Source organism: Suricata suricatta, chromosome 15 (assembly GCF_006229205.1).
Source record: "Suricata suricatta isolate VVHF042 chromosome 15, meerkat_22Aug2017_6uvM2_HiC, whole genome shotgun sequence".
Taxonomy (NCBI): Eukaryota; Metazoa; Chordata; class Mammalia; order Carnivora; family Herpestidae; genus Suricata; species Suricata suricatta.
The window spans coordinates 69,380,115-69,393,644 of record NC_043714.1 but is presented as its reverse complement, the minus strand read 5'-3'; the positions used below and the strand labels follow the sequence as shown (position 1 = coordinate 69,393,644).

Genomic DNA, 13,530 nt, shown 5'->3' with positions numbered 1-13,530 from the left:
TCCTGAGCTGGAGTTTACGCGTGTGGGTAGAATGAGGAACTGCCGTCGGATTCCTAGTTGGGAGGAAGAATAGAGGGACCCTGAGCCTCATACCTGAGCTGAGCCCTGCTCTGAAGCCTGTTTCTGCCTCAGCCCTTTGGTTTCAGGGGTCCTAGGGGGACCTGATCATAGCCAAGGGGCCCCTCCCTCCCCATCCACCACTTGTAACCAGTCTCGGATCCCAGCCTCAATTATCCCTCCACCCCATCACCAGATTGTGGTACAGATTTAGGGAAACTCAAGAGACATGGGTTCTTCTGGATCATTTCACTGCATCAAACCTTCCAATGGATGACCGTGACAAAGGGAATAAAGTCCAAATCCTTACCGTGAGCTACAGGGCTTTGAAAGCTTAGGCCCCTGCTCGCTTCTCCTATCTCATTCCCGCAGAGACCCTAGTGGCAGGTGCTGTTTCTACTCAAGGCATCCAATCCGCCAATGACAGGTGACTGGCAAAGGAACTGGACCTTGATCCCAGGGCAGAGAGAAGCCGTTTGAGCCCAAGTATGACATGATCAGATGTGTGTTTCAGGAAGGGCGTGGAGGCGGACTGGCAGGCTCAGGATTCTAGGCAAGGAGACCAGCTCACAAATGACTTCAGGATTCAGGGTGAGAGCCAGCCAGTGCTTAGCCCAAGAGAGATGCTTGAGAAGGGCGGTGGAGGGGGGACCTGAAAGGGAATAAGCAGAGGGGGGTATCTCCATGAGTTGTGGCTGATGGAGGAGTCAAACAGATGGAAGAATCAAGGCTTCCGGAACCCAGTGACAATGTTTGGGTTTCTAGACTGCATCTCTTACCGGTCATGGTCATTAGGTTCATTGGCTCAGATGATGGCCTCCGAGGTTCCCTTTGATTCTAAATTCCATTTTTGCCATAATCATTTCGGGTCGGCGATAATGTCAGTCTTCTTTTCGGTCACAAGAGCCTTCGAAGGGGCAGGTGACCTCCCTTGAAAAGGCCAGAGTGACCTTGGACCTCGGACAAACACATGTGCAACCACTCTGACCTCGGAACCAAGATGATTTCTGTTTGCTATGCGGCCCAAGGTCCTGGCAAAAGGCCTATTCTTTTGGAGTGATTTATTATAAATAAGGTATTGTCCTGACTGTCAGAGACTCGAAGGAGACTGCAACCTGTGGTTCAGGGCTGCTGTCATGGGGGGGTGGCTTTTAAACCGAGAGAGGACACGTGTTGCTTGCTTTCTCTTTCTTTTCTTTCTTCCTTTCTTTCTTTCTTTCTTTCTTTCTTCCTTTCCTTTCTTCTTTCTTTCTTTCTTCCTTCCTTTCTTTCCTTTCTTCCTTTTTTCTTTCTTTTCTTTCTTCCTTTCCTTTCTTCTTTCTTTCTTTCTTTTCCTCCCTCTCTCCCTCCTTCTCTTTCTTTTTCTTTCTTCCTTTCTTTCCTTGTTTCTTTCTTTTTCTTTCTTCCTTTCTTTCTTTTCCTCCCTCCCTCCCTCCCTCCCTCCCTCCCTCCCTTTCTTTCTTTCTTTCTTTCTTTCTTTCTTTCTTTCTTTCTTTTCTTAGACAAAAGTATAAAGTCACTAGTGAGACTTACCAAGTCCACACAGAGTCAGTTAGCAACCATTCCGAAACACACTGTCCCTCTGGAAAAGAATGTCCCCAAATGCCAACCCCCTCCATACTTTGAATGGTAATGGTGATAATTCACTGGTGTGTCCTCACCAGGTTTTTTTTTCTTTTGTTTATGCTTAAAAAAATAACTTTATTGAGGCGTGTTTCACATACTGTAAGAGGGTTTCACTTACACTGAAAAGTACCCCTTGAAAGTGAACAATTCTGTGGTTTTTAGTATAGTCACAAAGTTGAGCATTCATCACCACTGCCTCATTCCTGAACATTTTATTGTTTCAGAAAGAAACCCTGCACCCATTAGGAGTTGCTCCTGACTCCTTCTTTCCCTCAGCCCCTGCAATCCTAGCCTATTTTCTGCCTCTATTCTACCTGTTCTGGACTTTTCATAGAAAAATGAAATTGTGTAATATGTAGTCATTTATGTGTGGTTTCTTGCACTTAGCATGTTTTCAGGTCTCATCCAGGTGGTCCCGTGTATCAGAAATTGATTCCTTTGTATGGATGAGTGATATTCTATGATGGGTGTGCCATTTTGTTTATCCACTCATCAGGTGACGCACATTTGGGTTGTTTCCACTTTCCGGCTGTTATGCTGATGTACACGTTGTGTGGACATAAAGTTTTCAGTTCTCTTGGGCGTATACTTGGGAGTGGAGTTGGTAACCCTGTGTTTAACTTGTTGAGGAACTGCCAGACTGCCTTCTGTGGTGGCATCATCTTATATGCCGCTCAAAGATCTGGAAGGATGACATTGTGTCACCCAGCCCGAGGATGGGGTTGTATCAGAGTTCAGTGCAGTCCTTTGTGAATTCGCAGGCTGTATCTGTTTAGGCCTAGTGCTGATAGAAGGCAGTGTCGCCTTTTTCTTTTTATTTTCTGCTACTATTTAAAATTATAAATTTATAAATGTTTATACATCTTTTTATAATTTATAATTTTTATAAATCTTTATAAATCTGAATTATAAAGAATTTTAGAGAGCTATGAGTTGAAGCCCAGATCTTCTGATTTATTGGCAGGTAATATGGGGGGGGGGACCTCAGGGGATGGTGGTTGTACATTGTTATGTGCAAGCACTGATGATGGCAGACCTTAGAAACTACGTGTCGGGGCACCTGGGTGGGGCAGTTGGTTAAGCGTCCAACTTCAACTCAGGTCATGACCTCATGGTTCATGAGCTCAGAGTTTGAGCCCCACATTGAGCCCTCTGCTGTCAGCCAGAGCCTGCTTCAAACCCTCTGTCCCCCTCTCTCTGCACCTCCACCTCCTCCCAAAATAAACATTAAAAATTAAAAAAAAAACCTACATGTTGCTTTCCACTGACAGGGAACCTGCATGCCATTTGGTTCCCTAAAAATGGTGGTAGAATGATCTACAGAACAGCTGTGCTGTCTAATGTGGTACCACTAGCCAGATGTGGCTTTTGAGCATCTGTCTGTTACTCATGCAGTTGAGGAATCACCTTTTCCATTTTATTTAATTTCAAGTTAAATAGTCAGATGTGACTCCTGGCTACCATATTGGACATCGTGGCTCTGAAATCATTAGACATTAGAACTAAAATGGAGATAAGACTTAGGCCCCAGAGGTAGAAGCCTCTTGACCTAGAAGACTCAGGTAATTTTTTGTATCACCAGAGCCTGTTCCTTTATGACCAGCCTCAAGGTTATTGGAGTGCTTAGCAATGGAGAAGGAGGACATATCTAGTCATCCTTCCCGTTGGCCAAGTGACATGGACCTGCTTTTGTGCATGCTATCTCATTGAATCGTTAGAATCCTCTGAAAGAGCAGCAGAAGAGGTAACTCTATTTTCATAGGCCAGACATTATAGGGGAAGAATCAGCATCAGTGAGATTCATTAGCTCACCTAATGTCGCCCCGCGGCCCTCAGTAAGTAAAGAGGAGAACCCAGGTCTTATGCCAAAGCCTATTGTATCTCTAGGAAGACAGAGTTTTTCAGGGAGAAAATTGGGTAAAAGTAAGAGGAGGCAAGGGTTACTGGGATAAGAATACCCCTTTCTGAAGATTATTGTTACAAAGGTCAAATCAGATAGGATGTGTGGAAACACCTGTTACAGCAGGTGTCCAGTCTCCACTGGTTGAATCTGAGCTGGAAGGAAGTATTGGTGTCATCGCAGGAAAAGAAGATACTACGCAGCCTAGGAAACCACTGTCAGTGACAACAGGGCTAAAACGCCCTGTCTGGAATGTGGTTACAAATCTTTTATCTCTTTACCTCATTCATTCATTCATTCATTCACCACGCATTTACTGAACCTCTCTCATGGGCAAATACTGTGTTGGGCACTGAGGGCATGACAGGGAACGGAAAAGGGACCACTGTGCTGATCCTATCACAAGGTTGGTGGAGACACGAACAGGGAAGTGGCCACTGGATGTTTATCGCTTGGAGTGTGTTGGGGCCTTGAGGGCAGCTTGCAAGGAGTGAAGAGTGACATGAAATGAGCATGTGGGGACAGGAAGTGCACGGGACAGCTGGAGCGGAATGTGGGGCCGGGGCATTTTCCTTGACCAGAAGGGTCTAATGGAGAGGGATCAATATGGACAAGGGCTAGAGGAGAGAGCGGCCAGAAGTGTGGGTTCTGAAGCACAAGTGGAGGATGGACGTCAGGATCATGGATCCTGCATCCACATGCTCAGAAGGAGCCCTCAGAAAGGCAGGACCAGGTGTATGTGGCTGCTGACCTGGTGGTGGGACATGGGGCAGATTTCTCTCAGAAGTGAGCCAAATTCATAGCCTGGGGTTGGGGAAGCCAGAGGCGAGAAGTATGATGATGGAGATGGCATAGAATCCTTGTCTTGGAGAGAGAGAAAAGAATGGGGGTGGGGGGCTCTGTTTCTTTAACACTGCTTCCCACATCACCCCAGTGCACGTCCTGCCCTCCACCCATCCCTCACCATTTTCTTCTCCTCTCAGTGCTTTCCTCACCTCCAGAGGCAGACATCCAGAACATTCAGAGGCAGGCAGAGCATTCTAGAAAGGTGGAGCATTTTCTGTGTGCATGCTTCAGGCAGAGAGATGGGCCTAGAGGAAGTGACCTTCCCAAGGCCACCTGGGACTAGTGTGGAAACTGAGCCATGAGCTGGAAACCCCCAGCAGGTCCCTTGGCTTCTCCATCATGATGCCTCATATTCTCTCCTCCTTTCTCCCACTGCGAGATCCCAGTGATAGTCCACTTACTCCTTCAGTATTTATTGTGCATTTACCATGTACCAGGGCATGGGGCGCTCAGATTTCAGAGCTGAAAACAACAGAGGGCCTGCCCCAAGTGGACCATAGAACTACCATGTGATTATAAAACAGTGTGATCCTAATACAGTGCCTCAAGTGAAGAGATGAGCTCAGCCTAGACTCTGGGGGTTGGATAAGAAACTCCATCAGGGGTCTTTCTAGCCAGAACTTGAAGGATGAGCAGTCTTGTTCTGGACAGAGCCTGTGCAAAAGCTCAGAGTCTAGAATGTGTGCATATCCCATGTGGCCTCATGGTCAGGATGGCAGGGGGGGTTGGGGAATGGGGCTCTGGAGCCGGATCAGCTGGGTTCGCATCCTGAGTCTGCTACTTCTTAACCATAAGATCTTAAGCAACTTTCTTAACCTCTCCGTGCCTTAGACTTGTCATCAAGGAAATGGGAATGATAATACGACTTCCTGCACAGAGTTGTTTTGAGGAGTAAATGAGTTCATCTATGAAAAGAACTCAAAATGGTATCTGCCTAATAATTATTGCTCAATAAATATTAGCAATGATGGTGGTGATGTTGACTACAATGACGTAGTGGTGACAGAGTGATGGGGTGTGTGGCTGCTGAGTGATGAATCCTGGTTTTCTGGTCTGTCCCCACTGCTACACCAATCCCCTGAGCCCAGCGCAAAGGCCTGAGCCAGAGGAGGTATTCAGCAACCATTCTCTGGGTGAGTAAATGAGTGAGTGTCCTGGAAGAGCCCTGAAAATGTGGACCCACGCCATTGCAGTAGGGCCTCGGTTCTCGCTGGGGAACCCTGTTCCCATTTGCTGGTTCCCAGGCACACTGGCCATCTTGTCTTAGAGCTCCACTGTGCCCCGCCATCTTTGTGAAAGGGAAACTTCAGGCACATTGTGGGGAAAGGGGAAACTGTTAATGTAATTTATACTTTCTTGATGTTTTTCTTTCTCATCCCCTCCTAGGAAAGAGCAGCTGGAGGCAGCAGCCAGGTACGTTTCTGATCACAAATTGCCTTCTTCCCACCACCATGTCGGGACAGAGGGTCCATTTCAACAAGGTGGAGGGTCTTGGGGCAGCATGCTGGCCATGAGACAGTCTGGGGCTCACTGCTATTGCCGACTGCCATATTCCTCTGCCATTTTCATGTTAATGTCCTCAGGGACACGTCAACTGTGATCATGGCCACAGCCACTTAGTGAGCAGGATGCGGTTCTGTGCCCAGAGTCCCATGTATGTTTATCTCCTTTGGTCCTCACTACCGCAGTGTGAGACAGTCCCGAGTACTCCCAACTGCGGATTCAGATTGAGGCTCAGAGAGTTTGGGTTATCCCCCTTGGGCCACACAGCGACTGAGTGGCAAGACCAACATTCAGGCTCAGGTCTGGATATTAAGACCATCTTCTTTCCATTATATATTGCCTCATTGGCTTCTTGGGTTCACAGATGGCTCCCAGAAAGTGAATCGGGACTGTAATTCACGATCCCCAGAAAGCCATGCTCACTCCAGGCTGCTGCAGAGCCCAGCACGACTGTTGGGCTTCTGCATTGTGAACACTTTGCTGCCCCTCCCTTCTCTCTCCCTCTCAAGATGTCACAGTATGGGGGACACTGTGGACCCTGCTTGAGATTGTAAAGAAAAAATATACTCTCACAAATGTCAGTTTATTTATATATCTATAAATATAAATCACTATAAATACAGACAGCATTTACTCTATTATGTTGAGCAACTACTTGTGAGGCCTTGTTGTCATCTTGTGGACACAAAGTTCAACAACTGTCCTTCTAGAATTGGCAGAATCCGGGCAGAGAGTGCAGCAAGACCCTGGGCCACATCGTAGGTGAAATACTTGAAGACAGTGACCTTTGAGGAGCTGAGTCAAATCCTCTTGAATGGAGTCCATGATGGGGCCCCATCCCATACATCATCCCTCTCAGAAGAAACAGCTACAGACACACCAGTTAAATCATGCACAGAACAGTTAGGACTTCCGGTTTGTTTTGTGCGTGTTTTCAAATGGATGGAGCGTTCCTTGCCTGGACCCGGTTTGGACTATCGGGGCATTTGGGGAGATGGTAGAGGAGGGCAGGAATGAGTGACAAAGACAACGTCAGAGCACATTTGCTAGAGGACCTGCAGCAGCTCACAGAGGCAGGTGGGAAGACACCCCAGATATCCTCTCCCAGATACATCTATAGAAGCCGAGGCATCCATAAAAGAGGGCAGACTCACCCCAAGACTGCCAAGGGGGTACCTCATCCTCTCCTTCTCTTGTGATCCACAGGGTTTTGCATCATGCAGGCATTGACACTGTAAGTGAATTGCCACATCTACTCGAGAGCCTTTTATATACAGACAGGAATTAAGTTCAGCCAAATTGGAATTTACGCTCAATATACCACTGTGCATTGGATTATGCACTTCTGGCTTCATGAGAGAGAGCCTGGTCGATGCCTTCTGAGGCTTTGGTAGGGATGCCACCATGGTTATCAGAAAGGGGCTATCAGGAATCTCAGCAAGGTGCTCATGCACCTCTCAAGAACTCTGTTAGGGGGGCAGAAGGAAAACACATTTGATGATTTCTCAGGGTTAGAGTTCCTGGTGTTGGCTGGCTCCCCGTCCCGCGTGGAAGAAGAACAAGGTCAGTTACAGAAGCCACTCAGTCGCCCTTGTCCGGGCTCAGGTGCAAGTATTTTGCATTTGTTCTGCAAACGGGTTGTCTGACAGATTGGCAGGTGAGATACCAGGTGTGATTACAACCAGGAGGTGGGGTGTGAGACCTGGAAGAAGTTATGGGTGAACTGTCAACAGAGGCATCAATTCCTTTACCCAAGAGGGCTGGGAGAAAAGTGAGAGAATGGTCAGCAGTGGGCACTTGCATTAGATGTGTGCTTGCCGATGGCCATTCTCCGCCTTTGTGTTAGCTTCTTCAACAAGCTGCCAGCTAACTAGTGTTCCAGTCATACTCATTATCTTCTAGATAACTGGAATCAGATTGGGGCTCATCTCCTGCCCGCTCCAAGCATGGGTGGTCCACACTTCTGTTTATTTGTTGGGCTGATGTAAGTGTTCTGTCCTCTGTGACTTAACATAGCTCAGTTCTGTGTTGGGATAAGAAAAAGAAATTTCATTAAGTTATTGGAAAGATCTCAAACCCATGGTTGCTTACAAAGTTGTTGCTGCCTCCCCCTACCCCGCCCTGCACCCCAAAGTGTTGACAGAGAGATAAGCTTCTCTAGTCCCGAGGATGGGGTTGCGTTGACTGCTTTGATTCGTGCAGACTTGTTTGAGGAACTTCGATCTGGCTGACTTCCTACAGTGGCTGGGAGGTTGGCTCCGATCATTTTATGCTTCTTGGAACCTATGATTCTGAGGCTAATCAGAAGGTAGAGAACCAGCTTCTCTTGTGGGCCTACAAGGAGCTGAGCACATTTCCTAGGTTGTCTTAATTCTTATAAAAACAGAGGCAGCGACACACACACACACACACACACCTTCATCTCTTCTTACCCCTCATGGTGACCTCGGTCAGACTCAGAACTTCCCTATTATGGCCTGTTTTGTATATAGTCAAAACTTGATCTCTTGTCCTCTCTAGACCATGAGCTAACATGGTGCCTAAAGGGTAAGGTATACCTCTGCCCCAAATATTTGCTGAATGAATAAATAAGTGGCTTAATGAAGGGAGTTTTGTATCATCATGTTACCTGTGTGGAGACTGAACTCAAGCATTTAGTTAACTAGTAACTGAACCAAGCACAGAAGTAAACAAGGTGGGGATTTCGAGTTTGGGTCTTTCTGACTGGACCAGATCACATCAGGCTGGTGCCCATTGCAACATTGCTATGCCCTCCTTGTACTCAGGAGTAGAGAGTGAGCTCAGTTAGTCTCACAGACACATGAACTTGACATTTGTTCACTCTCGGCCAAGAACTTCTATTTCACCTCTTCATATAGCTCATTCCTTCATTTCAGTTGGGACTCTGTCTAATGTCACCTCCGGAGAGAGCCCTTCTTGGACCCTCTACCCACACTCCATCAGTCTCTGTGCCCTTACTTCTACTTCATTATTATTGTTAACATTGATGAACATCTAATATACTATGTATTTGTTTCTCATTTGCCTTCTATACTCGATAAAATGCTAGACTTTGTTTTGTTCACTGTGTTATCTCCAGCACCTAAAACAATGCCTTGGACACAGCTTGAGGCATGGTTAGCTTTCAGGAGATATTAACTTACTGAAAAAAGTGGGTGGCTGGCTGGCTGGTGGCTGGCTGGATGGATGGGGGGGGTGGATGGACAAACTCTTATTCTATAAGTGTCATAAACCCAACTTAAACTACCCTGGACTAAGAGGGAGATGTAATGGCTCACATAGTCACCCAACAGAGGGGGTGAGATCCCCAGGAAACAAGGAATGGAAGTCTTCTGGGATTTCTCTTTTCCTCTCTCATCTCCACTTCTCCTTTCTGGTTTCGTTTTCTTGCTGCCATTCTGCATACTGATGAAGATGTGGATCCAAGCAGCCATATGGTCACTTATTTTTCCCTCTTTATCTGTCCTTCACTCGACTCTAATTTGAGAAATCCCAGGGAAGCACTTAGATTAACCCATATGGAGTCACAATGGACAATCTGTATGACTCAGAGAAAAAGAGGCTACTACTGGCCAAACTCTGTGTCCTGTGTCCACCTGTTAGAAGAGTGAGTGGTGTGGGTTCAAGATGCTATATTTGACAGCTCGCAATAGAGTCACTTGGTTGAAGTTGGGAGGAATCAGTGCCCCAGCGGAACAAGTGTCCTTTTCTCCAGAGTATCGGGGATGAAACATAAAGCAGACAAATATGCCAATTGCCCATGACAGGCATAAAAATTCTACCTGAAAACTTTAAAATGCCTAAAAATAATACTGCATTAAAGAACATCAACAATAGACCATGCCAAGGCTCATTTAGCTATAGATTATACCAGAAAAGACTGATCGTTTATGGTAGGAACATCATTTTAAACATCAGTTGCAACTATTCAGTAGACATGCAGCAGAGCTGATAATTAAAGGTATTTGTCTGATAGAAAATCATGTTTTTGTGAATTTTCAAAACAGGTAACGTGTTGACAGTAACTGCTTGCTTGAGCCCTATTTCTTACTTTGTATTTTCAAACAATTCAATCTTAACAGCAGCATCCAGGACTCTGCTCTTCTGTATCGATCTTTGGAGAGGGAAGATGTTCATCCGAGCATCTTTTCTCTCCTATCTAGTTTATGTCCTTCCCACTGCAGAGCTCTCATATTTAGCAGAGGATCCTTCTTTGGGTCAAAGACTTTAAATATAATCACAATAATTCATAGAGGCAAGTGATTTGCACAGGGCCCTGCAGCTAGATGGTAGCAAGAACAAAACTCGATCTGGTTCATCTAGCTCTGTAATGTGTGGACCCAGCCACACTGCCGTGCCTTTCAAGTCCTCGGGAACACTTAGGTGACTGTAATCAGTAACTGTGGGTGTCCCCTTTGGCTTATTTTGTTTCCTTCTACTCCTCCTTGGCTCTCTGTAGCTGGAGTCCCTGCTATCAGAGGAGGTATAATTCACGCTTTACTTCTTCCCTGTGACATTGGCCCCATGAAATTGATCTCACAGGGTGACAGGTGACATTGGCAATAAATCTCTTTCCACACCCTGGAATCAATGACTGTTAAAGGTATGCAGGAATTTAGAGATCAATTAATCCAATCCCCTAATTTTGCTGATGGGAAAATTGTTACCTAGGAGCAAAATAAGAGACCAGGACACAATTCCATAGCTAGTAATATTTTGTCCTGCCATGTAATCCCTGCAACATTGGCCCCAGGCTATAGAGTAGCTGAGATGCAGAGGTAAGATTTGGACCAATTTTATTTAACCTCAGAGACATCCCCAATATGCCCTGAGGGCTTAGTCTCAATATTCCTTTTGGAATATGAGGGAGTACCTATTTATAGTACTCCTTTGCCTCTGAAATATGAGCTAATTGAGAAATAGGAAGCAGGAATGGATCGAAATATAGGCCACCTTTGCTGGGTAAATGGGATCGGCTTCAGAGAAACAGTATCTTAACACTTCCCACTACGTTTGGCCTTAGGACCAGCCACACAGAGCAGACACTCTCCCAGCCAGGCACATGGGGCCATCCCTTGTCTGACCCCATGGAGCACTGACAGCCAGAGAGAAACTACATATGACTTTGAATACCGAACTGACTTTCAATATGGAAACTCACCCAGTCGAAAAGATGAGTCAATGGCTATTTCACACACCCCATAATCAGACAATTCTCCCACTTCCAGAAGGTGGGGCTAGCAGAGGACCAGAGATTTCTTCTCAATTCTTCTAATTGTGTGGAAATTGCATTTTTATGGCTTTGCTAACGTATGCAAAAGATGGTCCTCCCTACCCTTCATGGACATGAAGCCTGTCTACCTATGAGCACATCATTCCTTAGCACACAAAAATGTGTCGCAGCTCTCTGGCTTGGTTATTAGTCTGAAAAGAGTCCTTGTGTACCCAATATTCCCTCATTGTTTGCTGCCTTAGTTTCCTGAGGCTGCCATAACAAATGACCATAAACGGGTGACTTAGATTAATAGAAATTGATCATCTCACTGTTGTGGAGGATGGACATCCAAAATCAATATGTCAAGAAATCAAGGAATCAAGAGCATTATTCTTCCAGTAGCTGTAGGGAAGACCCTTACCTTGACTCCTCTCAGCTTCTTGTGGTTGCTCGTCATCCTTGGTCTTCCCTATCCTTGTGAACCCAACACTCCATTTTCTGTCTCCATTTCCATGTGGGCTTCTTCTCTCTGTGTGCACTTGTGTCTCTGTACCCAAACCTTCCTTTCCTTTATCTTATAAAGACACCAATGGTTGGATTAAGAGCTCATCCTCTTCCATTATGAGCACATCTCAACTTGGTCACATCCAAAAAGACTCTGTTTCCAGATAAGCTCACATTATAGCTATCAGGTCAGGGCTTGAGCATATCTTTTGGGGAACACATTTCAGCCTTACACACTTGCCAAAGGCAAGCATGATTAGCTTGCCTACAAGGTAGGAAGCAGTCTAAGCAGATCCAGGATCCATAATTTTGAGAGGGACAATTATGAAAGTTAGATTCCAATATTCCCTGCACAGATGAGGACACAAGACCTCAGTAAGGTGAAACAACTTACTCAAATCCCAGCCTCAAATCGCACAAATAGGATTGGATCCTATGTCTACCTGGCTCTCTCCTGCTGTGTGGTCCTCTCTCCTCTTTCATCAGGGACTAAAAATAACCAGGTGGTGGAATTAGGAGGTAGTCATAGCAACAAGGGCTGGGAACAGACTCCAGAATTAGACCATCAGACCTCAATGACTAGCTGCCCTACTTACTCACTGTATGATCTTGGGCAACTCAGGCAGCCTCTCATGTCCTTATCTGTGAAGTGGGGATAATAATAGGAAACTCCTCATAGGCTGGTTGGAATGATAACTATGACCCAGTATATAGCAAATGCTCCCTAGAGATAAGGGCTGGTCAATTGGTATGTTATTCATACATGAGATTTGGATACATGGAGAAAATGATTCTTCTAGGAGAGTGACAGAGAGAAGTGTATTGCTTCTCACTCACATCAGTGTATGAGTCTTTGTGTCCTCTGAGTACTGGCTATAAATGTCCTGGAATCATGCTCATAGATTTTCCCAGATTTGCTGGATCAGAATCCAAGTAGGCCATTTGCCCAGCTAACTGTGCAAACCTCTCCAGATGAGAGAGAACCAGATGAACACACCAGGGTTATTTCCAAGTCATGAAGCTGTTCCTGTAGTCCAGCAGCCAGTCGGGTCACAATCCTACCTCCTTGTCCCTGCTTTATCTGTCCCCATTCTTCCTCAGCCTCAACAGAAACCACCAGTCAGTCACCTGGCCTAGGCTGGCTCATCACTAGAAGGAAGAGGTTGTAATAGGGGATCCCTAACCCACTTCAGGTCCTATGTGCTATGAGTTTGTGGCCATGGCAGCAGAATTGGACCCATGTTATTTTGCTGTGTTGGACACTGTGAATTGTGGGTCACTTTTAAGAATCTTGAGTACATGACCTTGAACATGTTGTCAAACCTCCATGCCTCAGTTTCCCCATCTGTATAATAGTTATGGTGAGAGCACCTACCTCCTAGCACTGTTGTAAGAATTAGATGCTGAAAAACGAGAGCCTTACCCATGATGAGTACGATATAGGATTTGCTTTTATTATTATCACTATTATTATCCTGATTGTCATCCACACTTCTAGGTTTTCTGTGTCTACAGTCTTTACCACAAGGTGCAAGCCTGGTTTAGAAAGCAGATCAACATAGGTTTGAATCCTAGTTTTGCAATACTTTTCTCCTCCCTCTTACCCTCCATCCTTCTTTCTTCCCTTCCATTCTTTAACAACCCTGATCCATGTCAGACTCTGGAGATTCCCAGAAAATTGGAACTCATAGTCTAATGGGGAGGCAGATGTTTCAACCATGTAGTGTGGAGGGTGCTGGTACGGGAATGTTACAGACACAGGGGTAGAGAGAACAACAAAGGAAGGGAGCTCTGAGTTCTACCTATAGCAGGAGATCAAGAAAGGATTCACAGAGGCACTTTGCTTTTGTCTGTCAGG

The 13,530-nt window shown here is 45.7% G+C and overlaps 1 protein-coding gene across 1 annotated transcript in view; it reads left to right on the top strand.

Annotated features, from left to right (window-relative positions):
• The window catches only part of KCNQ3 (potassium voltage-gated channel subfamily Q member 3), a 312,154-nt gene that overhangs the window by 271,413 nt on the left and 27,211 nt on the right, over nucleotides 1-13,530 (top strand). The window contains exon 10 of the mRNA XM_029923328.1: nucleotides 5,816-5,842. Coding sequence (XP_029779188.1) covers nucleotides 5,816-5,842 — 27 coding nt within the window. The remainder of the gene's footprint in view (nucleotides 1-5,815; nucleotides 5,843-13,530) is intronic.